The 25,879-nt window shown below is 40.6% G+C and overlaps 2 protein-coding genes across 3 annotated transcripts in view; one reads left to right on the forward strand and one right to left on the reverse strand.

The window, feature by feature from the left end:
- Positions 1 to 17,933, forward strand: part of LOC119895583 (SLIT-ROBO Rho GTPase-activating protein 1-like) — a 38,974-nt gene extending 21,041 nt beyond the window's left edge. The window contains exons 10-24 of one of the 2 annotated variants that reach the window (XM_038708785.1): positions 502 to 699; positions 1,900 to 1,984; positions 2,094 to 2,121; positions 2,268 to 2,301; positions 2,947 to 3,007; positions 3,352 to 3,429; positions 3,514 to 3,648; positions 5,688 to 5,793; positions 7,439 to 7,663; positions 10,082 to 10,161; positions 10,506 to 10,690; positions 11,189 to 11,208; positions 13,543 to 13,674; positions 14,794 to 15,121; positions 15,465 to 17,933. In XM_038708785.1, the coding sequence (XP_038564713.1) occupies positions 502 to 699; positions 1,900 to 1,984; positions 2,094 to 2,121; positions 2,268 to 2,301; positions 2,947 to 3,007; positions 3,352 to 3,429; positions 3,514 to 3,648; positions 5,688 to 5,793; positions 7,439 to 7,663; positions 10,082 to 10,161; positions 10,506 to 10,690; positions 11,189 to 11,208; positions 13,543 to 13,674; positions 14,794 to 15,121; positions 15,465 to 15,908 (2,139 nt within the window). In that variant the 3' untranslated portion in view covers positions 15,909 to 17,933. Of the gene's footprint in view, positions 1 to 501; positions 700 to 1,899; positions 1,985 to 2,093; positions 2,122 to 2,267; positions 2,302 to 2,946; positions 3,008 to 3,351; positions 3,430 to 3,513; positions 3,649 to 5,687; positions 5,794 to 7,438; positions 7,664 to 10,081; positions 10,162 to 10,505; positions 10,691 to 11,188; positions 11,209 to 13,542; positions 13,684 to 14,793; positions 15,122 to 15,464 lie in introns of both variants that reach the window. The other variant, XM_038708784.1, reaches the window with a different exon arrangement.
- A 14-nt stretch (positions 17,934 to 17,947) lies between these two features.
- cunh12orf66 (chromosome unknown C12orf66 homolog) lies at positions 17,948 to 22,789 on the reverse strand. Its single transcript, XM_038708783.1, has 3 exons — positions 22,294 to 22,789; positions 21,223 to 21,511; positions 17,948 to 19,143 (listed from the first exon to the last, which is right to left on the reverse strand). Exons 1-3 carry the CDS (start codon positions 22,520 to 22,522, stop codon positions 18,324 to 18,326), a joined length of 1,338 nt encoding a protein of 445 aa, XP_038564711.1. The 5' UTR covers positions 22,523 to 22,789; the 3' UTR covers positions 17,948 to 18,323.
- Positions 22,790 to 25,879: the final 3,090 nt, after the last annotated feature.

Below are 25,879 nucleotides of genomic sequence, written 5' to 3' on the forward strand. Positions count from 1 at the left end.
TTCCAACTTCCTACTTGCTTCTGTTCAGAGGCTGGATATTTAGTTATTAGCATAGTTACAAATGTCAGTGGGATTTTGAGGTTTTCTTACTTCTGGAAGGAACCTGGGAAGTTCTTCAGATCAGTGTCAATAAAAATTTTCACTCAGTAGGTTGCAAACTAACTATGCTACATCAAAGTTGTAGGAAAATTTAAAAACACTACATTCAGTAATGATCTAGAGCTTAAGAGAAAAATCGTAAAACACATTGAAATTCCTTTCACAGGTGAATAGATTTGAAAGGTTTGATTATTATAGAGTTGGACAATGTAATGATATACACTGTGAAATCATAGTCATTTATACGAAGGAACTTGATTTGTCAGGTATTTAACGCTGCCAAAACCAAACAAAAGACATTCCCATTTGGTTTTTATATTGCTAAATTTCCACCACCCTACAATCAAGTGGAAAATTAAAAGCTAGACCTTTTTTTAGGTTCTTTTTTCTGTCCCCCTCTAGGTGAAGAAGACCTGGGGTGCGACTCTGACCACCCTGCAGGACATGACAGTGTTGGACGACTTCGACGTCTCCCAGAGCTTCACCCACAGCCCGTCCTCTGAGTCGGTCAAGTCCAGCGTGTCGGACGGCTACTTAAACAAACCCAGCCTGGCCAAGAGACGGGCCAATCAGCAGGAGACGGAGCTCTTCTACTTCACTGTGAGTGGTTAAAGGTATCAGGCCTGTTTCACCTCTGGTTGGGTGTGGTCAGAGGTGTGCTCTCTTGCACCTGTAGCCACTCCCAACGGTGATGTCACTGTGTCCTGCAGTACACCTGTGCATCACTGCACCAAGGTGAGAAGTTAAATCACTGGAGGCCAGCAAACACAGGAGGGTTTTAGTTACTCTTTAAAGTAACCTGGGTGGAGCTACAGGACTTATGCTTACACACTAATGTTGTTTTCTATCGTTGTGCACTGAGCTGTGACTGTAACTATAGAAATGTGTTAACTCAGCAATGGAATCAAAAAAGCAAACACACTTCATCCGACAGCTGAGTTTGGATACTTAATCTAAAAGTCTCTTTTCTTATCAAGCAGAAAGAAAGCTAAACAAACCTTGGACTTGAAAACAAATTCAACATAAACACGAAATCTAGTCTTGACTTGATTGTTATATTCTGCTTTTCCGCTTAATGCTTAAAGACTTAGTTACAGCAATGCAGATATATAATAGTGCATATAAAACCTTCAAACCCTATCATGTGGCCGCTCCTTGTTTGTGGTGTTGTAGCCGCAGGTTGGACTGGAGCGGTGGAGCTGGAAATAGCTACTGTGTGTCCTGCCAGGCTACTGTACTAAGGCTAGATGGAAAGGAAGTAGTTGAATAAAGTCGGCGCTCAAAGTAACGCAATGTGTCACCTTTGTATTTATAAAATAAACTTTTTTATTGCTCACATACAATTTATACACAGTACATCACATGTGAAATTCGTTCTTTGCATTTAACCCGTCCTATTTATATATAAGCTTGTGTATATATAAGCTGCAGTTATTGATAGCATGAGAAATACAAACAGGAACAGCCTCACTTGTGTGAGGACTTGATTGGCAACTCAGCCAATCATTCATGAGTCTTCATGAGTCTGGTTTTAGATAGAGTTGGGAGTAGGAGCAAGCTCGTGTTGAATAAGTGCGTCTTGCATGGCTGGGAGTTAATTTTATACTGCATATCTTCATTTAAAGTCGTTAAAATGCTTAAAAAGTCAAAGCTAATTAATTGGCTCGTTCAGAATATTTTATAATCATTTATGAAGCTTGTTGACTTTGGATTAAGCTTTGTGGCTGTTGGGGAGGCTCATGTATTGGATACACAGTGAATTGAACTTCTGTATTTGTGTTTTTATTATTCAATCCTCAGAAATTCCGCGAGTATCTGGAGGGGAGTAATCTCATTTCCAAATTACAGGCCAAACATGACATACTGAAGAAAGCTTTAGCAGAGGGTAATTCACGCAGAAACCCTCTCTTACTTATCTTCTATCTTACATTTCATAATACACATGATTACCTTCAGCATCCTTCCCTTAAATTTTTTATTTTTGTCTTTTACAGGATATAAAGCTGAACTGCTGACTACCAGGTATTATTTCATGTCAGAGTGCATATTTTCTCTTCACGTTAATAATACGAATAATAATAATAATAATAAAGTGTTACTTCCCTTCCCACCACTTCAGTTCGAGCTCTATGAAACTGAGACACATCTCTCTCTCTCTCTCATTACAGTCGTGGGCGAAAGAACTCCCATAGCAAGCATCAGGTAGAGTTTCATTTCTACCAGGCTTGTTTCTCTGTGTGTATGTGGTAATACCTCCCCTCAACACACACACACACCCTTTTATCGCTAACAGTTAGAGTACCTGAAATTAAAATGAGAGACAACAGGCAGTGATAAAAACGAATGTTCAATTATTATCCTGCCCTGAGAGCAATAAGCTTAACGACCAATGCTGAGTGATTTACGGACTTAATTTGCCCTTTGTTTCGCCTGTCAGCCTACATATAGGCTACCGCTTGATCCTCTAATAGGCGACAGCTGCACGTGCAACCTCAGAGGAGGCCTGCAGACTGTACTCAGGGCTGTAATAAATAGTACAAACTCCTGTCTGTGCTTTTAGGGGGGAGATAAAAAAGTAAAGACAAAAATGTAATCTCTATTTTTTCAGTTAATATTATTCTAAAAGAATGAAAATGATCATATCTATTATGTATATATGACAGTAGTTAAGATATATTGTAAGCTATGAGGTATCAACAAAAACAATTTTTTGTCTGCTGGATAATAATACTGAATAAAATAATGTCACAAGAATTAGGAGTCTATAAGGACTTCACTCAGTAAGCAGAATCAGCAGGAATAAAGTCGACAGTAACTTAATTGTGTACTTGATGACTGTGTTTTTAGGATTCAACCAAAGCCATACCCTTGCTTGTGGAGAGCTGCATCCGCTACATCAACCTACATGGTGAGTTTAAACATTCAGGTTCGATTAACTCATCTGTTATTGATGAGAAATATATATGCTGCAGTGGTGTCTTCAACAACTCGGCTGCTGTTTTACCAAATCCAAGGAATCCGTAGGTCTTAAAAATCATTGAATTTAGAGAGGCCTTAAAAGATATGAAAAAGTCATTGATTTAATTTATGAAACTCTTACATACTTTGGACAGTATGATGGTATTGAATTGCTTTATATGTGGTATTAAAAAGGTCTTAAATGTTACCTGGTGAACTCTGCGGAAACCCTGAGCTCCATGCTGACAGTGCAGCACATACAGAGAGACTGAAACACATTTCTGTTCCCAACAGGTCTTCAGCATCAAGGCATCTTCCGGGTGTCAGGATCTCAGGTGGAGGTCAACGACATCAAGAACTCCTTCGAGAGAGGTGAGAAGGTCACCCGAAGGTCACGTGATCAGCAGCTTTTGGTGAAAAAAGGACGTGGTTGAACTCGTTCTGTCTGTCGTCCAGGTAATGATCCACTGATTGACGAGGAGAGCAACCATGACATCAACTCTGTGGCTGGAGTGCTGAAGCTCTACTTCAGGGGTTTGGAGAACCCGCTGTTTCCCAAGGAAAGGTTTAATGACCTCATCTCCTGCGTCCGTGAGTATCACTGTCTGTTTAAGTCGATGCGAAATATGTGGGGGTCCGAAGCAGAGCTAGTTTGTGAACTACTAGCTGGCGAGCTAACCGTTAGCTCAAAAGTTCTCAGCGCTTCTCTCTATTTTCTCTGTCACTTTCCTTAGGCATTTTGTTCACCATTGCATGCAATGTCTTAGCCCTATGGGACAAATTTATACCACTGTCTCATAACTATCTGCAAACCATTCCTCTTTTGTGGAACAGCTTTTACTCCGAAGGAGGAAAACTGAACTCTACATCTGGATGTTAGTTATATTAGAAAGTTACTTTAACCAGATTGGCGCGGTTTGTGTCAACAATTGCACTCCTCCTCAGAGTCACAGTACATATCTTTAGATATCATCATCATTTTTTGTACTTGACGTGAATCAACGTCTATAAAACCCGCGTAGAAATCATCACAACTTCCCTCATCGCGGTTTTATGTTGTCTTCAGTATCAAAGTAATGCGCTGATAGTTGTCTGTACAACCATGGAAACATTGTAAACTGCAAATAGCTAATGTGGAATAATGGTGCAAATTTGCCTGAAGTAGTATCATCGCATGGCCAATATATCAAACTGTTTTCACTTATTATTCAAATATTGGGATCAGTGTATGTGTTTTTCAACTGTAGTGTTTTGCTCAATACATATTTTAATCACTCATACATTTAAGAACAGAAACAGAACAGAACGGCTTTAATTGCCAAGTAGTTTTTACACATACGAGGAATTTGTTTTGGAGATAAGGTGCTGCACATAGACAAACAAAGACAAACATTCAGTTGACATAAATAAATGTAGAAATATATAAATATGGGATAGACTGACAAAAATATAAAATATAGAAGAATAAAGATTAACACTTAACAACAAACAACAAATATGTGCAATTTACCGGGGTATGTACAGTTATGTGCAAAGAGGGAAAGGGGGAGTGTCAGTGGGGGACCGGGGCCTTGTTAAAGTAAGAAACACACTCAAGGTACCCTCATCAAAAACACAAACAATATATAACATAAATAATGTTATGTATCGTGGTTAAAAAAAAGCTGCCGTAATGTCATTAAAGGTTAATGGAGTTTTTCAAATTCTCAAATATAGATTTGTGGTATGGCCTTAAACATCCTGTTTTGATTGGGCAATGCAGTTGCAGCTGCAACAGAGGCCACGTCTGACCACACCCAGCTATGCAGTTAATTCATTCATTAATTAATTAGTCACTTAGCTGATGCTTTTCTTCAAAGCGACTTACAATTGCAATATATGTCAGAGGTTGCATATGCTAATGTGGCATATTTTTAATTGTGCCAATTAGCCTAAAACAGTAGAAATCACATGGCCAATAAATCTAACTGTTTTCGCTTGTCATTTAAATATTGGGATCAGTGTATGTGTCAAGAAATGTCTTGCTCAGGCACATCGATGGATGTTGAGTTGGAATCAAACGCATGTGTCTTATCCACTGCACCGATGCCACCCCTATTTGTTACTTTACCCGCAGTGGTGGAAGTATTTGAATAATTGACTTAAGTAAAAATAGCAATACCAGGCTATTAAAATACTCAATTATAAATAAAAGTCCTGCATTAAAAAAATATGAAAGTATAAGTAATGTACTTAGTAAGTATCAAAAGTAAAAGGACTGATTAGGCAGAATGGCCCCTGTGAGTGTTCATCATTATTAATGATGTACAAATATGTAAGCGGTACTTAATCTAATAAGTCTAATCTAATTTTGTAGTTGGTCTAGGTGAAGCTCATTTTATCGGCTAAGTGTACTGCAAGGTATCTATAATAATGCATCATATAAGTCCGTATGTAAAAGTAACAAAAAAAAAGTAAAGTAAAATCTCAATCTGAAAAGTAAACTTGTAAATACAATATTTGCTTTTGTAGTATAAGTACCTGGGGGAAAAAAATTGTGCTTAAGTATTGTACTTGAGTAAATGTGCTTAGTCCTTTGTGATGTCTCAGGGATTGATTGTGACTGCTCTGGTGTCTGTTTCTTGCTGCAGGAATCGAGAACATGTATGAGAGAGCGCAGTGCATCCGCAAGATCCTGCTGGGTGTCCCGAGGGCGACGCTGGTGGTGATGCGTTACCTGTTCGCCTTCCTCAACCAGTGAGCATCCACTTACACAAAACCAGGCCCTCACAGTTAATGATTATCGCCCATTTCTTTCCATTTTCCCAGAGTTGTTCCCCTCTTCCAACGTGGTTTTAAAGCTGAGGATAAACCTCTCTTGTGTTGAGGGGGGTTAGAAGTGCGCACTTAAAGCATGTAGAGATGATAAAACGAAGCTCATTTCATCTCTGCAGCCTCTCAAATAAATATAGAATGAGAGAGGAGGGGAACTAAGTGTGACGTGCAGGTGTGATGTACCCGCTGAATGTATTAGTTCGTTTATTAGCAGGCCCATGAAGTGCATTTAGATTCAGTGTTATCAAACCAGGAGCTTCACTGTCAAGAAGAGAGAAAATATTTCTATTTTTATCAGTATTTAATTTCCAGGTCCCGTGCCAGCTGGTGGCAACATCCCACGAAACAATAAAAGAGACTGAATACAGAAAGGATTTAGTGTATAGAGCATTTAAACATCAGTAAGATGGACATTTTTAAGCAAACATTTTTTTCGCAAATTAGACCATTACATAATGAGCCATGAGGTCGTAATTGGCAGGAAATCTGCTGAATTGAGCACAAAAGAGAAAGACTGAGTTGTTTTCACGGAGCAGGATGGTTTACATTTCCAGTTTCTTGTAATAAAAACCCACTCGCTTCTTAAACCAGCCTCTGTTCAGCTACTCTCAGCTACTCAATGTATGTTTCTCACAGAGGGTTTCATTCATCAGCCTTTACAGAAAGCTGAAAAACGTTTCTACAGCTCTCAGAGGAGTTAATAACTCGTTTGTACTGCACAGTTAAATGTGAGCACATCGTCATTAAAGCACAGATACAACGAGCGCTGCATCAAACAATTGTTTTCACCATCAATTAATCTGCTGATCGCTTTCTGAATGCTTTTAATGTGAAGCAATAGCAGTAATAAATGTTATATTAGCATTAGCAGTAAATCTCAATGAAAAAAATAACACTGGATTACATGCTGCACCTTGTGCATGTTAAGGCAATTTAAATGCAGTACAGGAATGGTGGACCCACTAACAAGGAAGAATACTACAGTATATAAGAAAGGAAATTACAGAATTTAAATATGTATATTGCTGAAAAAATGCCGACCATAAATAGTATGAAAAACGTGATTTCATTTTATGAAAATCTTATCAAAGGATTATAACTTTAATGAAGGGTGCGAATAGATATTATTGGATAAAACAAGAAATTAGGTTAAACTTTAGAAAAATCGAAAACAAGCTCCTCACACTGAAATGACGTTACTATATTTATTGTGAGCAACTCATTTCGCCTTCAGGTTATTACAAAAACCACTCACACGTGTGCCAAATAGACACTGTGTAGGTCACATGACCAGTAAATTCCAGTTTTGTAATTTCATTTGTGAACCTGAAGAAGCCATATGTGAAACTAGTTGCTCACAATAGATAATATAACATATTAGGGTCCTTAGAGAGTTTTCTAAATTATCCAAATTTTCTGGGCCAATTACATTATTTGGGCATGTAATTTTAGATAATGACAGCTGGCCAGAAAGAACTAGTTGTAACAGAAAATGTGAGGATGACTTTTCCATGTGAACCCGAACAGGGATGTATAAAAATATTTGTACGGTTTTCCTTTCCCACAGCCTTTCCCAGTACAGCGATGAGAACATGATGGATGCTGGGAACCTGGCCATTGTATTCGGCCCCACTCTCCTGCCCACACCGGACACGCTGGACCAGGTGGCTTGTCAGGCGCACGTGAATGAGGTCATCAAAACGGTCATCCTGAACCACGACAACATCTTCCCAGACACTAAGGAGCTGCCGGGGCCGGTTTATGAGAAGTGTATGACTGGAGACCAGTACTGGTGAGATTCACAGATCAGCATGTAACCTTTCATTAATATTCAGTTATTTCATTAGTCGCTAATCATATTCATCTAATTATAATATCCTAACGTTATTACTATTCCTCTCTGTAAACTGTTTCCCACTTTCCTCGAGATTAACCTTCCGAACTCTGATCTTCCTTCATGAAACATTGATGTCATTCAGTTTGAGTTACACTTCCCGCTTAGAAACCATAGGAAAAAAGACGCTTTAAAACGCTTTTGCGTGAGAATCGTCACGTTTTAAAATTTTCTTCAATATCAATCAAGATCAATAAGAACTCGGGAGTCTCGGGAATCATTAACAAACAATAACCACATATGTACTTCGCAGTCACACACATGATACAGTCTGTTCCCTACATTTACACTGCACAAGTATATGAGACTCTCCCACCTGTCAGTAATTGATGACTGAATCAATTAGAACCGGGGAATGCTAAAAACAACCGAGTGATTCTGTTCACGTGCACTTGATGCTCATAGAATCACAAACAATTAAACAAACAATAAAATAACACCAACCACAGGTATTAAAAAAAATAAATAACCCGTGCAAGAGCAAGGTAGTTAAAATGTACGACTAATTGAGAACAAGATAAATAGTAAACTACTAAAAGTGTGAAGTGCTGGAAGTGTTTCAAGGCTGTTTGTTTTGAGCAGATTGTTTGTGTACCCTGGAGACTGCCATTTTTTTCAAAGATTAGTCGATTAATCGATTAGTCGATTGAAAGAAAATTAATCTACAATTATTTTGATAATTCTTTAAAGCAAAAATTTTAATAAGTGCTAGTTTCATCTTCTTAAATGTGAGGAATGATGCTATTTTTTGTCATTTATGATGAGGTTTGGACTGTTGGTTGGACAAAAGAAAATTGTTACGACATTTTATAGACTAAACGATTAGTTAGAACCGGGGCGATATGACCAAAAATATTATCACGATAAAAATATTTTATACCCTCAGTATCGATAATTATCACGATAAATGTCAAATAATTATTTCTTTCAAGTTAAGGTGAAAAGTTGAAGAAATCAGATGTGTTTATTTGTGTGGTTAAACTATTTTATAAGATGCCAAAAAGTGGATCAATTAACAAATCTAATGTAGAACATTAAAATCTTTTTTCCAAAAATATGATTAGTAAATGTTTTTTCAGTCCCTTTTCTCCAACAAAATAAATATCTTGGTAGAAAAATGAAGTACAAATTCGTTGAACATTTATTATATTGTTATATGATTGCGATAATTATCATTATTGTTTTGTTGCCCAGCCCTAGGTGCAGTCGATTCATCGTGAAAATTAACAGCAGATGTCGATAATGAAAATAATCGTTCGTTGCGGCCCTCATCGCAGATTTCACTAGTTTTTAATTTACACTGCATAATAAGGGTGAAAAACAAGGATACCGTTCCGTATCTTATCCGACTTTCACGGATGTCTGTACAGTGGTGGGTACATTGCAAACCGGAAATGTGAATAGCTAATTCAGCATACTTTTTACGGTGCCAAAATGTAAAACAAGTAGCCTGTAAGCACACAAAAAACTGAATTGATGGCAACATTACACTTCCTGTTTACATCCACCAAAGCATTATGGGAACTGTGTTGTGGGGCGACAGTGTCAGACTTTGAAGCCTCCTGCTATTGAGTCATATGTTTGAGGTGTCATTTTGTTTCTACTATTTTTTTTTCCTATGGCTTTGGTATTAAACCATAAAAGATCCCTGTGGCGTAGAAAATGATTAACAATTTGTTTCCACCATCTATACATACTTAGCCTCACATAAAAACAACATGAACACACCTAACAACATATCATTTAATCAGACAGCACATTTATACACAAATTGACACCAAACATACATACTTTCTTATTTAGCAAGTAGTTTTGTAGAGTAGTGCTGTGGCAGAGGGGATAAAACTCCTGCTATAGCGAGCCCGTTTCTCAATGATCTCAATGTGTGGAGAGGATGTGTTCTTTCCGTAAAATGGCTTTTCTACTGAGGTCCGATAGGTTGGGAGTGGGGAGACCAATTATTTCAGTGGAGTTGTTTGTGATGCATGTAAGTTTGTTCCTGTTGGGCACGAGGAGTATATTGAAATAACAGGTTGAACAGTGAAGCAGGACGGGTTGAATTATGCTTTAAAGGTTGAATCACGCTCTTACCTCTCTGCTTCAGTCCGTGTTGTGTTCCTCTTTTCCGATCATAAACTAAACTCTTGACATTCTGCTGTAGCTGTGTTGTTGCATAAACGTCCTCAGGCTCTGATTAGCAGCCTCGTCTCCCATCTGTGCATGCGTCCTCCTCCCTTTTGTGCCTCATGGCGAATGGACAGAGTGTCTATCTGCTTCAGTATCTGACACCTCTCCCCCCCCCCCTGCCTCCCGCAGCGAGAGTCCGTTCAGCGAGCCGGGGGCGTTGGAGGAGGCCGAGCCCGACGGCGGCACCGAGACCCAGACCAGCGACGAGGGTACGCATGACCCCTGACCTTCACACAATCGCCCACACTCCCATCCCTCTGTGTCCTGGTGGAAAGAGGTTGCTATGGCAACAGCAGCCATAGAGAGACACCCACCCCCCCCCACCACCCTCCCTTGCTTCTCAACACCCCACCCGCCCTCCCCTCCTCCCTGTTCTCTCTATCTGAATTAAGCCCTTAACGTTTTTCAATGCTTTTTTTTTTTTTTTTGATTGGTCGAGATGCAGGAGGAACAAAGCCGCAGAGACAGTTGATTGACAAGTTCAGGTTCACCTCTATTTCCACGTCTGGCTCTTATCTACACCCCTCCACCTCCCCTTCTCTTTCTCTGGCAGAGAGTGAGGGTGTGGAGGCGGTGGCGAGGTTCGACTACGTGGGCCGGTCGGGCCGCGAGCTCTCCTTCAAGAAGGGAGCGTCCCTGCAGCTCTTCCAGCGAGCGTCACATGACTGGTGGGAGGGGCGGCTCAACGGCAACCACGGCCTGGTGCCTCATCAGTACATCGTGGTGAAGGACAGGCGAGTGCACCGCTAGAAAAGATCTGTACACCCACGCACCTTTGATTTATATGTTTTTTATTTGTGTCCCTTTAATTTTAATACGTTGGGTTTGGTAGATTAAAGTATAAGTTTCATGATATTCTACCTTTTTCTTATTGTCAACAAATCCCATAAAAAATCCAAAAACCAACAATTAATGTATCCTACTCACAAGTATAGTGTATCCAAAGCCTGATATATCTTGTTTCTCTGTACCCTAGAGCTCCGTTGTTAATACCAATGTATGAGCATATTAAATAAATCTTTACATTTTATACACACTGTGTAGATACCAGAAGACGTATGGATGTATTAACATCATTATATTATTACAGTGAACCGAACTCCTCATGAACAGCTGGTAGTTGCAGTCAGGTGCTGGTCGGTCGCAGGAACATCTTACATGAAAATCTAAATTAACCTACTTGGTACAAGGCAGATCATATTATAAAAGGGTTGTAAAATGAAGTGCAGTTTGCAGCTCCCTTCTGCTGGTAAATGGTAAACAGAAATAAGCTATATTGCATGGAGCAGTGCTGTGATGTTGATTCCCAGGAGCCTAAAACATGCTTCACCTCAGCTCCATTGTTGTAGACCCACAAAATGACTTTACTGTGATTCATGTTATTCCGCCTGCCGCTTCTTCAGGTTTGCTCAGCAAAATTACATGAGCACCAACATGATAAATGTAAATTTTCCTTCTTTAAGGGTAACATCACCAGGTCACGTTAGGATCACTTGCTGAGCTAAAGATATTATTATTTGAACTCCGAGTAAATCTCTGCAGGTCTAGGAAGGATAAAAACGTCCCACCAGCATGCATCCTTGAGATTTGGTTTGGTACTACACTGTGTTCTCACTGCTTTATACATCCGAGTTGACAGGCTCAAAAGAAATGGGGTTAGGGGTCACATGACTAATTACATGATTTTGAAAGTGTTGTAAAATTTGGTGAACATTTATCAAACATGACTATATAATAAATATAGTAATATAATAATATTACACACAATTACATTTTGCATGGTTAATATTACACAGAGTTGCAAGAATTATACCATTTGACACCATTTACTGTAAACAACTGACAATATCTTCAGACAGATACACTTTCTGTGCTGCAGCTGGGGACCTAGTGTCTCATCTCTCAAATCAACGCTTTGAAAAAATTAAGACTGGGATTATTAGTCATGTGACCCATATAAATTTCTATCTTAATCTGTGAGTGCTCAAATCTGAAGAAGCTACAGGTAAAATTAGCATTGTTTGTTCCTAATAAAGTCACAGTAAAGTAATTTTAGTGTGTGATTTATTATATTATTTTAGATTTGAGTTTCTAAAGAACTACAAAATGTACAAGGTCAGACAAAAACTAGTTAGAAAAACAACCCTTGTTGTAATATTATTGTACGTTGCTTTGGACAAAAGCATCTGCTAAATGCCCTAAATGTAAGATGATGAAAACATTCACCTTATAATGCAGTATATAATATAATAAAACAGTATGACGTATTAACAAAAGATAGCATTGATTATAAAATATGTTTGTCAATGTTTGTATGCAATAGGGCTGAACGATTTGGGGAAAAAACTAATTGCGATATTTCTGCCAGATTACGATTCGATTAGCAATTTTTTTTGGTAAATTCTGGTAAAGTTCAATATTCACTGCCAGTCTATTTTTGACCGAAGCCGCGTCAAGAAGCACAAAGCAGATGAACCAGACAGGAAGTCAGACACAGAACGGCATAGAGAATCCGGTCAATTTTCAAAATAAAACACCCTTTGCAGACTCCCGATCGTACATCAACAATAAACAAAACCGACAAAAAACAAACAATTTCACTACATAGCTACTTAGTAGAAGCACAAAAATCGAGGACAACTGTTCAACAAAATCTGAACAAGTCAGCAAAATCAGACGGGCAAAATGCTCTTATTCTGAAATGCTCCATGTGGCTATGTAACATTAGCCTGCAGAGAGCGGAACGTCCTCACAGAGTCCTATCCATAGTTGAAGCACACAAAGTGACAAATTAACAACACGTGTTAAAGATAACAACGGCATGAATCTGTAACTGCATGACTGTTTAAAACGGGTCAGATGCGCTGACTGATTCGATTCGTGAGAATCGTATTATTTCAAATCGCAATTTCGATTTGAAAACAATTAATTGTTCAGCCCTAGTTATGCAAGTATTTGTTTGTAACTGAATGTATCTGTCATCCTTTTACAAATAATCAAAAACCAAAACATTTAATTTAAAAATGTATGTTTATTTTTATTATCTACATATTGAAAAAAATTTTTGTTTTTTCACCTAGTTTTTGGCTGTACATCTGTTTTCCTAATTTTAACCTTAAAATAATGCCCAAACTATCCAATAACATTAACGCATCCATACTTGTTTGGGTGTAAACGTAAACTGTAAAACGTAAAGATTTATTTACTGTGCTGTATATGCAGTTAGGTCATGAAGAAATCTAATAATGTTGTTTTGTGTTTTAGAAAATATCACTTTTTTTTGACGATGCAGCTCAACAGATTTTAGGCTTTAAAAGACTTTTATTATTAAATCTGCTCACCAGGAAACTTAAGTTCTTGTTGACGTAAGTTTCCCATTTGATTAATTGACAAGCTGCAGTGATTTATTTGGGTGGATTTGTTGGTCACTGGATTGCGCACCTTGTTGATTAGCAGACTTATTGGACTGAGGGAGTCACTAAGCACATGCTATTGATCAGTTAATTGATGATTGGTCTGTTCTGTTAGTTCAGCTCTCCTGTTTCCAGAGTGATTTGTCCTGATTGAGAGTGTGTGTCCGGTGTCTTTAGGGGCGACGCCATGTCAGATACGCTCAGTCAGAAAGCGGACAGTGACGGTGGAAGCAGCAGCACCGACGACAAGAGGTCCAGGAGCGAACTGAGCTCCCCCACCGACATCAGACCGCCAGAGACCTATAACAGGTCCGTCATGTAAGACAGCCTCCATTATCACAAGAGGAGAAAGGATTCTTTCAGCTGCCGTGAATGTTAAACCCATTCCCCAGCATGTTCTCTCACCTCTAAAAATATCTGTGAATTTCATCAGGCTGTTGTCACTGCGGTTTCTCATGTGACTCGTTTCCAGACACCTTTCACTTTCACTCAGTCATTCCTAACAATACACGTCTGGCCAAATGCCTGAGATGGGAATCCAAGTGCGGTGAGATAATACATGGGGGAGACACGGGTGTCCATCACCTTTACTTAAGTAAATGCACCGATACAACAATGTTATTATTATTAGTTTTAAATTAAATAAAATTAAATGTTCTCTTTTTGCAGAAAACTGTACTTTAAGTATTATAAGCTAAATTTACTTAAAATATAAGTATTTATTATCTCATCTTATCTGACATTATTAGATTGTAAATACTGACGCATCAGTGTTATATCAGCATTTTACTGTTTTAGTTGCTCTACGTAGAGCTAGTTTAATTACTTTATATAGTGTTAATTAGTTTAACTATTTATAGTTTTTTAGTTTAACTACTTTATACACAGTATGTACAATTAACTAGTTTTAAGTACTTTATGTGCAGTTAACTATTTTCAACTATTTTATACAGTTAGTTTTAATTACTTCATGTACAGTTAGCTATTTTAACTACTTTATGTAGTTAGCTAGTTTAAACTATTTTATGTACAGTTAACTAGTTTTCACACATTTATATACATTAGGCTAGTTTAGTCCAGTGGTTCTCAACCTAGGGGTTGGGCCCCTCCAAAGGGTCACAAGATAAATCTGAGGGGCCGTGAAATTATTAATATTTATAAACAGGTGAACCCATTATACTTTAACAATTCATTAGCCTCGATCAATTGTTTATGTTTGTAATGTTATAATAAGAGGGAGCTTCCTTTGTTTCTTCTGCCAGACCATAAAAACCCTGTATGGCTTAAACCTAATTCATCCTTCACTTTATCTTTTCTACATGTGTAGCAAGGAGGACATTCACTGCAGCCAGAGTCATTCTTCAGTCCAGAGTCATTTATGAGTTACTGTGAACCTGAGCTAGCAGTGTTTGTACTTTCTGAACACAGCCACAGGAGGAAGCGAACCGACGGTTTATTCCGCCGCCCCCTCGGCCGCTCTGAAAGCCACTGCCACGGGAACGGAGGGGTGATGGAGCGAAGCTCCCCACCGGTGACGGGCCACTTCAGTCCCAGGGAGCTGCTGCTGGGACGGGGTCAGGGTATGACCCCACCCCTCGATAGCCCGGAGCGCCGCCGCCGCTCTGCTGCCGCCGTGACCATGACAGTGAGCCGACATGATTCGCTGCGGAGGCCGGAGGACACGCCCATCCGACGCTCGAGCAGCGGGCAGCATGGCTTCGGCTCCAGAGCGCTGGACCCCGACATGCTAGCGCAGGTACACAAACACACACGGATGCAGTTGTGAAGTTGTAAAAACCTAATTTGAGACCCGTTTCTGGTTAGGCTTCTTTTATTTAAAAGGTCATAGCATATCATCAACAGCAAGAGTATGTTAGTTAAATTAAGAATAACAAACATTCTCCCACACGTGACATGATCATATCAAACGTACAATTATTTTCCCTATTTCATGGCAATATTTGTGTATGGACTTAATTTTATGGGTACGTAGTCTTGAGTCAACTTGTTTCTGCTCTCCAGTTATTGCAGGTTTCAATTTTAGTTTTTCCGGTGAGGCTGCATGTCTTTCTGCTTAATCGTCCTCTTTCTGCCTCCAGGACATTGAGGAGACGGTGACTGTGGCTCTGGGGGAGTTGAGGCAGCTGGAGCGGCAGGGCTGCCGGCCGGCTCCTGACGTGGTGCTGGACACTCTGGAGCAGGTGAAGAACGGCCCTGTCACCACCTGCTCCTCCGAGTCTCCCAGCCCCCACAGCACCCCCAGCACTCCGGGCACACCGGGAACCCCCGGCACTCCCGGGACTCCCGGCACCCCGAGCCCCCTCAGTCCTCTAAGCCCCATGAGCCCGCTCCCCGGACCTCCGCCCGGACCTCCCAGACCGGCCAACCCTTCCCCTGACACCCTGGGCTCCTTCAAACCTGTGGCAGCTGCCCGCATCGGGACTCCGCTGCGGCCCCCCGCCCTCAGGCCTAAACCTATTGTCCCACCCAAGAGCAGCACCCCGCCTCTGCCCCCGCCGCTGGACAAATCCTGCACCATGTGAGCCAAACTAGGCCGATGAACGGCCAAATCAGGCCTACCCAGGCCAAAAATGGGCCTGAAGTGGAGATCAGGGTACTGCTAAATGTGTATAATCAACATGAGGGTAGAAAGGGTAGGACAGACAAAAAGGGTTTTAATGTAGTACTAAACTATAATATATGACATGAACTATGATATGATATGCCATGATATTTATGTGTTGTCAGGTTGGTGTGTACTCTCTTGGTGTGTAGGAGTTTACTTTCTCCATGTATTGAAGCATTTATCAAAGGTTAGCTAAAAGAACTGCTGATAAAGAGACACAGGAACGAGCATAGGCAGAGCATCCTGTCCTGTATATGAGACCATAGTCAAAGAGACTTGTGGAGTGTAGTTCAGCTCCAGTAAAATGTAGTTTCAGTGACGTGAATGTTGGCTGTAATGTCATGAAGATAGGCCTGCGCTAGCTGAGGAGCCTATCACCAAAAAGGCTGGTGTTTTCTTAAAAACTATCCCGATCGGCTGCTGTATCTGTAACGAGAGACTCCGTGTGAAAAGGACGAGGACACGGCAGAGTGAAGGCGACAACGGTTCAACAACGTCTGTGTGACTTATAATTTATTTTTTTATTTTTCACTCGGTTCAGCTGCTAAGCTCACTTACACCTCAAACCACGAAACGCCTCTTGAGGTCGTCAGTGACACCAAACTCACATTATTTAACCAACTATTTACTGAATGTTTCCAGTATTATACGACTGTTCAGCCATCTATTGAATGTTCAGTGAGCTGCTGCGGCGACTCGCTAAACTCTTTTAACAGCCTTCTTGTGTTCTCGGAGGGGAAACCTACACCCAGACCGGAGCTTCAAACAGGGTGCGATGGTTGAGTGGTGGAGGGAGCTTGGACAGAACTTTTTTCTAGGACGGGGGTGGGTGTATGATTTTGTTCTTGTTTGTGTATGTGCGTGTGTGCGCAAGACGAGTGTGTGCCCTGCTTGCCTGCCCTTGTTCTGCTCCCTTGTAAGTGCAGAAGCACTAGAATAGTGATAGATGATAGATAATTCATGCCTGCCTTGAGTGCCAGAACACGCAAGAGCAAGTTTGGGAAAAACAGTGCGAGTGCAAAAAAGCATGCTACTTTCTGTGTGTGTGTGTGTGTGTGTGTGTGTGTGTGCGGGTGTGTGTGTAATGGTTTACCTGCTTGTGAAGTCACTGAAGTCACTAGTTAACCTTAAATTCACAATAAGCTAACAGGGTGGGGCTCTTGTGTGTAAACGCCCAAAAAAACAACAACACTTGAACAGCACACTGAATGTGGCCTCCAACAGGGCTGGTAACTGATGTGAGTGAGTGTGGTGATTAAAATTAACGTGACGTGCTGAGATGGGCTATGGATGCACATCTTTGTGTGTGTGTGTGTGTGTGTGTGTATGTGAAAGTGCCTTTTTTTAAATCCTTGTCTTTTTTGGGGAGTTGTGAATCCACTCACGCATGTCCTGAACGAAGAGCAGCAGCACTCTGAATGAAATAATCATAAAAGTGTTTAGTAGATTACTGAATTATGAATTCAAGCATTAACCCATTGTGACATTGCACTTTGATGTATAGGATTGTGTACTTGGCATGTAGCATCATAACATGTTGGTGCATTTTAACTCAAAGGGAGGTTTCTTTGAATGTGTTTCATAATAAAGGAAATGGTTTTTGTCTGTTAGTGTTGCTGTATTTGAAAACCGAGCTTCCCTAAAGATGAGCTCATATAGCCAAATGGATTGTATCAATGTGTTGTATTTATATTATAGATAAATCGGAATAAATTAGCATTCAAGTCATTAACTGATCGAACCTTTCTTTTAAATGAAATGTCGCTAAATGTTTTGTTGGAACACTCAATAAACCTCCAGGTGTGTTCTGTAAATCATTGGTTTCCTAAAACTCTTTCTGTCTTTTGAAAGTTGATTAAAATTCATGCCGCCCCCACTCGTAAAAACAATTGTGTGTGGATATACACAACCTTTCTGTAATAATGACACTTGGTGTTCAGGAAGTGAGGCAGGATGTGCATTGTGCAGTCATCTCAAAGCTTTATTTAAATTGTATCAAGCACAGCAAATATTAGCTAATAAAAAGTAAACATGTTAAAACGATGCAAAGTAATTAAAATATTTAACACATTTTAAATAAAGGCTTTCAACGTTAGCAGCGTTCTGTCTGTCGTACTTTCATGGCCTAAGAATCAGAGTAAAAGAGATTCACAGCAGTTGAATTGGGCCATTTCTTTGGTCTGAAATATTTTTTGGCGAAAGGAGATTCAAAGCAACAAAATACAGCTGGTTGGACCACAGAAAACAGTTTACGAAAGAGATGATGCAACATTTAAGCATCTTAGTTACCAGTGAGAAATGATTTGACCATAAGATCATAATCTTTGCCCGCTCAGCCTTTTGACCCAGGTTTGAGGGTGCTGAAGGGTTTGGAGTTCCGCAGTGAGCCTGAGATCTCCTGCAGGAACGCGGCGATGTGCAGATCCTTCTCCGACTTCCTGCCATCAAAGATAACCACCAGAGTGAAGTGAGGCTCGGGCCGAGTCAGGTAGTAGGTGCTCTGGACTTTATCGTCGTAGAAGTGCACCACCTTGTCCAGAGTGTTGAGCTCAGAGGCGCGGTCTCCCATCATCATGATGACGTTTGGCCAGTGCGTGAGCGGCCGCTCTCCAGACGGCAGGGACACTACGGCGGGAAACTGCTCCACGCCCTTTGGGGCTTCCCGATATGAGTGTGGGTGGTGGTAGCCGTGACCTTGGAAGCTTTCAGAGCCGCGGTTGTCAAACACCAGAGACACGTTGCTGGCGTCGTGTTTGCGGATGAAGGCGCTTATCTTGCCGTGGTAGTCCGGTGTGGTGCGAGCGGTCAAGGCTCTCATGTCGGCGGGGGCCGTTTGCCGGCTCAGTGCTTCATGGAAGTAGAAGCTGAACTTGGCGAGGAGCACCGCCTGGAAGCGCTGCAGCCACAAATACAGGTGCGGAGGCTGCACGGCTTTCTGGGACTGACCTCCAAACAGATGCTTGCGGGTCTCTTTCTGCCGCTGGAAAAGCTGACCCCAGGCGGTGAGCTTGGAGTTGGCCTCGTGCAGGCTGAGCAGAGCGGGCAGGAAACTCCACTCCGAAACCTGGGCCTGGCAGCGCAGTAACTGGGTCACCACGTCCAACTCCGTCTGGAAGCCCTCCTCCACGCGGCCCAGGATGGGATGGTGGAACCTGAAGGTGCGAGGAAAAAGGAGGTTAGTAGTTAAACAGGAACACAAGCAAAGAAATGCAAAGACAGTAGCTGACCTAGTTTGTAGTGACCTGAAAGCAGCCGTCTCTTTGTTGTGCTGAGAATACAATTAAGTTTGGATGTCAGAGTGAGTTCAGCTACACACAAACACACACTCTCTATGTGGTATTTCACCAGGTCTGCCAAGGAGAGCATCACCTTCACCCTTCAGCGCACGGTCAAATTAGTGATGTGTCGTATTGCGACCTGCTGCAGCTCAGTCAACAGCTCAACCGTGCAGTTTGTGTTCCTGCTACAGTCGCAGGACACATTTTTTGCTGACTTGTCTCTGGGGAAAAAGGTGGAATCCTGCGTTTGCTGGGTTAAGCAGGAAGTTTTCCTCCTCCAACCCCAATATGTCATTCACGCTTTTCAAAGTTCCTCACTACTAACCATTCAGGCCAAACCAGCCGTGATGGAAAAAATACTTCACGGAGAAAGTCCTCACACAGTAAGTCAGCAATATATACTTAAAGTATCAAATGAAGAAGTACTTATTATGTAGAAAACAAAAATACTTCTTCATTGGTATCTTATTATGATTGTATACTAAAAACTGTCATTGCAATAAATATGTTTTTAATTGAAATTATTATTTTTTTTAAATGTAAAAGTGTATGTAGCTTGAAACAACAAATAATGGCGCAGGTTGCTGCACTAAGATTATGAAAAATAAAATTTCGGGAAATATAATTTAAAATCTTGAACTGAAATTTTTTTGTTTTGTCACTTTTGTAAACTAGAAAATAACACTTTAAGGACTCAATTTAGGACTTAAATTGCTCAAAAAGCAGATTTTGTGCACTGAACAATGCAACTCATTTTAGAAACCGATCATTTGTTTTTAATGTAAAACCTTTCTCTGCGTAATAGCTAATAACTTCAGGTATTAAATAAATGTAGTAAATTAAAAAAAGTACAATGTTTCCCTCTGAGATGTACTGGAGTATATGTATAAAGTTGCAAAATATGAAATTTTCAGTACTTGCATTAATGTGCACTGAACTCTTGGTCATTCCAGCCAAGCAATCTATCCACCATAACATCAAACAACAAATTGACTCGGCAACCATCACTCCAACCAAGGAAGAAACTTGGGTGTCATGACTGATGACCAGCTGTCCTTTTCAGACCATGTAGCTGCTGTCTCTCGGTCATGCCGCTTTGCTCTATACAACATAAGGAAAATCAGGCCCTACCTCACTCAGTACGCCACCCAGCTTCTGGTACAGGCCATGGTTATCTCTCGCATCGACTATTGCAATGCCCTCCTAGCAGGTCTTCCAGCTTGTGCGGTGAAACCCTGACAAATGGTTCAGAACGCAGCAGCGCGTCTGGTTTTTGATCAGCCCAAAAGGACTCATGTCACTCCATTACTCAGTGACTCCACTGGCTCCCCGTGGCCTCCAGAATCAAATTCAAGTCACTAATGTTTGCATACAGAGTGACTACTGGGTCTGCACCCATCTACCTAAACTCCATCATACAAACTTACGTTCCTTCTCGGCCGCTACGCTCCTCCAACGAACGCCGCTTGGCTCTGCCGTCCTTTCACACAAAGCAATCCCAGTCCCAGCTGTTCTCATCTGTGACACCACGATGGTAGAACGAGCTACCACACGCCATCAGAGCAGGGGCGTCCCTCTCTAACTTCAAGAAGCTCTTGAAAACTCTTCAGAGTTCAGAGAACACTTCCTCTTATAACACCTCTAACTCCTAACCTCTAACATGCACTTCCTGTGCTCTTCTTCTTCTATCCCCTATAATGATCTTGTATTGATTGCACTTTTTGTTAACTCTTACTTCCTTCCCTCGGTATCTAACCCATTGATGTGATATATACTATGAGCTCTTACTAGTATTTAATGCTGCTCTTACTAGTATGTATTGTCAGTTGTAGATCTGTATTTGATGCTCTGTTGATGTTTGTATGTTGCTCCTCAAATGTAAGTCGCTTTGGATAAAAGCGTCTGTTATTTTCCACCACTGCCAGGAATAAGACAGTAAACAGAGGTACGCACTTGGTGCTGTATTTGTGCAGTACGGCCTCCAGCGTGGTGAGCATCTCCTCGGAGTTGATGCTCTTCTGGCTGCCCAGCGAGTGCATTTTCTCATACAGGTCTGCCATCTCCATGCGGGCCTGGGTGAAGTGGCAGAGCTGCTCTGACAGGTGCGACAGCAGGTCCTCCAGGTAAGAGGCGGAGCCCGGCTGGCTGTGACGCCCCATCGTCACCACTTTCCTGAGCTCGTTGTACAGGGAGGTGTAGATGGTTCGGATGGAGTCCTTGCGGCTGAAGAAGGACTGGCCGCCTGTGGAGAGAGAGAGAGAGAGAGAGAGAGAGAGAGACACTGCTGCTTAGAAATAAAAATCAGCCTTTTGCTTTGGACAGTGTATCGCCATGTGCTACAGCTCCACCTGGTGCTTTATGTATGGAGCTGTCCGTGTGCCTCAATCTCACACATTTTAAGTTAAGGTAGGTAACTATTTTTATGTGTAGGGCTATAAAATGATGTTTCAGACACATTTCAGAGGAGAAACAAAGTGAGTTTAACCTCCTTACACTAGCCTACCTAGTTTGTTTAAGGGGCTTAGAGAAAATATCAATGTTTAAAAATGTGTATATATTTTTAAGGCATTAGTAAAGCCACATTAGTCATGTAATAACATATAAAGCATCCACAGAGGTGAATTAAGGTAAATTAAATTGAATTAAGGAAAATAAAGTACAAATTTGACGTACTTGTACATTACTTGAGTAATATCTCTTTTCATCCTACTTAATACTACTACTACATCTCAAAAGGGAAATACTTTACTGTACTTTTTACTCTACTAGAAGTATCTGACAGCGACAGTTACCAAACAAATGAAGATTTTACAAACAAAACATATAGAAACCTTGTAAAAATGAAAACAACTAGACTAGACTAGACTTTTTATAATGTCTATGATCAAAAGCTGTAGCCTATTATACATAACATAACGTTACACCGGATACAAAGAAAGACACACCAGCAGAGCAAACGTTTCAGACTTTAACAAACAGGTGTTTCAGGTGTCTCCCACCTGTGCAGCATATTATGAACGTTACCCATCTTCTGTCCCAGGAATGTCATGTTGTGATACGCCTTCTCCGCGGCGGCCAGGTGAGCCAGCGCGGCCAGCAGAGCGGCCCAGATGGCCCCGGCGCTCTTGCTGTTGTCCTTCTCCTTCTCCACGTAGTCCTTAGCCCTGTCGAAAGAAAACATGCCGAGCTGCGTGAAGAAGCTCTCCAGGATGGCCCTCTCCCGGGGAACGGGCCGCAGCTCCTCCGCCTCCATCACACTCCCCGCAAACTGACCCGCTGCTAACGGTTAGCTAACCGTGCTAGCAAAGTGACAGTCTAACGTCTAGGTAAGAAAAGCTCATTTTCTCTAGCAAAGCTCACACTTTAACGACTTTAAACAGCTCGGCAAATCATAGCCCGCCATAAAGCGATCGGTTATTGCCTTAAATTTGTACTTAAAAACAATAATAATGTTAAAAAAGTTGCGTGTATCCAGCTAACTGGCTAACCGCCCGGTGCTATGTTGGATGTAAACACTACGGCAAGCCAAGAGTACCAAAAAGAACACGTTCGGCAGAGGATGCAGTCGTGTCTGAAATATTTTATTGATCCCCGAAGGTAAATTCTTTGTAACAGTTGCTCGCTTTGCGTTTCAAGATATTAAGGAATGGAAATAATAATAGAAATTAGATAATATAACGAAATATACAAATTTTAAATTGACAGTATTTTACAGAATTAACAGAAATGGTCAAATGGAATGGATACAAATTTACACATAAATATAAGGAGTGTATATATGTACAGTATTTACTACTATTTATCGCAGAAGTGTCGTGATAAATAGTAGTAGAGAATTAAATACTAATATTAATAATGAGTACTGGTTGAGTTGATGTAGAATGGATACAGTCCTTAAAAACTACAACAGGGTAACAATGGTATTGAAGCAAGCAGGACTGAATTCTGGGTGTTTTAGCTTTAACCATAATGTGTCATTTACACTGGCCATTGCATTGCAGAAATCAATGATGCCTTTAATCACATCTGATGAACAAGAAAAACATTATTCATAGTTCACAAGCATTAACAGAAAACAGCAACCCTCCAAGCAGGCCTCTATCACAGCTAACTCATAATGTTGAATGGCCCCAGAAGCTCTGCCAGGGAAAGAAAGTGAATTTCGTGAGGATAAGAAAAGGGGGAAAGAGCATTTATCTTCTAATGGCCAGGTTAATATACTGTCACGTGGCAGTATATCAATACCAAATAATAATAAATCAAACCAAAAGCTGTGGAAAACACGATTCAGATGTTTGCACAACCTCGTCTGCATGTCTAAGAGCAGAGGCTGAAATGGCTGCTTTGCTTGCCTATCAAAGGACCAGGAAGAGCCATTAAAATGAAAAGAACAACTTCAGCTTAAAGCCACATCCGTGAATGTTTTCACAGCCTCTGGATCTGCTGTGCATAGGGGAAAACTGTTGAAGCTCTTACCATTAACCTGAAAAGGATGAAATACTGATTCACAATGATTTGACGCTGCTGAAGAGTGCCTGCACGTCCTGGAACAGTGCACCAGGGGGCAACCGAAAGAGCTTACCAGAAGCTTATCCCATCTGGTCTTTTCATGGCCAACACTTAAGTCAGTGGATGAAAAGGCTTTACAGGCATAAAGTCTGTTCTTACGTGTATGTTCGTAGTCTGGGTGAATTTAATACACCTGCTTGCTGTGATTAAAATATTCCCCTACAAGCTGAGAGACAAGAAAAGGCAGAGCTGAAGAGATGTGTTTGTTAATATTTATTTGTATGTTTTTATTGAGTGTAAAGTAAAAATTGCAACAGATCCTGTAAATGGAAACATATAAGGTGGCAAACAAAGAACAAATTATCCTGCACATACAGCATTTAAATAAACAATTTGCTATACATGATGTCAGGTGTTTCTAATTTCTCTCTACACCATTCAGGCGTGTTCAGGGATGCATGAAGCTGAAGGCGGGAGGAGATCAATATCCAGCGATGAAGGCAGGGATACTAATCTACTTTCACCTTTGCACTTTACAAACACACACATTTCCTGCAACATAACAGGAAGCACATGCTTTCACTCAAGTTTGACTTGTACTTCACATCATCTTATCGATCACATGTTCCTCTCCTTAACCTCATACACACATATATTCCTTTGTACAGATATACACATACACATGAAGGGGTTTTCAACCACCCTCCTCGCTAAACTCCTTTACAATGAGTTTATTGATATTCAATTACCCAAGAGCTTAAACATGATTTTATTTTGGATACATGAGACACTTCTGTTCTTAACACAACATCAATTGAGCAACAGTTTAGTCTTTAAAATGTCATAAAACAGTGGAAAATGTTAATCACAAAGCCAAAGTGACTTCAGATTGTTTGTTTTGTCCGACCAACAAACATATTCCATTTGCACTGTAGAACCCATAAATATTACATTTACTAATGTTATAAAACAAGAAGTTTTCCCATTTTAGAAGCTGAAAGCAGCAAATAATGGCATTCGGGATAACACTTGGGCAGTTGGTCAGTTTACTACTTTGGTCCAGACTGAAATATCTCAAAAACTATTGGATGGATTGCAATACAATGTGTACAGAGATCCATGGTCCCCAGGGGATGAAGCGTAGCAACTTTTCCTCTAGTGCTACCATGAGGCTGAAATGTTGGGGGGGGGTTTGATTGAAAAAATTTCAACAACTATTGGATGTATTGCCATGAAATTAGTTTTCCCATTCATGGGCATCTAGTGTCACCAGCAGGTCAAAATACCAACAAAACATCTACAAAAAAAAATATTCTCAATCTCAGGACTTTAAAGGTACAGTGTGTAATTCCTGTTTTTGTTGTCGTATCTGCATTTGTGCGCTTTAAATTGTGTAAATTTGAGGTGCAATAGGTGTAGGTCTTCATTGAAGTGAGGGTACAATCCAACGTGGACATAATAGATTTCCACTTTTTATTTACTGTTGAGTTTGTTGTGTATTGCGGTAGCGAGCAGTTGTACAAAGAGATGAACATAACTGGTTGTGCTGTAATGTAAACTGGTTTGTTTCCAATTTTATTGTTGCAAGTTTTAGCTCATTAGTCTATTCTGGTCTGGTGAGAACTGTGTGCGCTCCCCCTACCTGTCCCTACCATTTCCTGTCACCTATGCCCTTACATATACTGTACAATCCTGCACATCTTATGGCCACCAAGTGTCCGAAATACACAAATTTTCCCTTATTTCTATATCGACTTGTTTATGTTTTATATGTTCATTATCCTAAACCACTGTGTGATACTAATTTTGAGTTGACATGTTTTACATTGATTGTTGTAAAGCACTTTTTTGAAAAGTAATTTACAAATAAAGCAATTATTATTATTATTATTATTTAAATAATGTATTAATTTTTTTATTTTATTGAAACTTCAGCGAACACAAAATGAATGAGACTGTTCGCAGGATAAGCGGTTGACGATGGATGGATGGATTTTCCGTGAGTCTTTGACATGTGCATGCTGTCAAGTGTCTCTGTCTCTCCCCCCCCCCCCCCCCCCCCCCCCCCAGGGGTGGATCTCTGATCCCCTTAAAAAGATGT

The sequence above is a fragment of the Micropterus salmoides genome, unplaced genomic scaffold (assembly GCF_014851395.1).
Source record: "Micropterus salmoides isolate LMB-PRFRI ecotype aquatic unplaced genomic scaffold, ASM1485139v1 Ms_hic_scaffold_9, whole genome shotgun sequence".
Taxonomy (NCBI): Eukaryota; Metazoa; Chordata; class Actinopteri; order Centrarchiformes; family Centrarchidae; genus Micropterus; species Micropterus salmoides.

Coding starts and splice junctions, on each gene's coding strand:
- cunh12orf66 (XM_038708783.1), bottom strand. CDS start 22,522: ATGGAGGCGGAGGAGCTGCGGCCCGTTCCCCGGGAGAGGGCCATCCTG. Junction 21,512..22,293: donor ATTCCTGGGACAGAAGATGG/GTAACGTTCATA, acceptor CTCTCTCCACAG/GCGGCCAGTCCTTCTTCAGC. Junction 19,144..21,222: donor CTGCACAAATACAGCACCAA/GTGCGTACCTCT, acceptor TCGCACCTTCAG/GTTCCACCATCCCATCCTGG.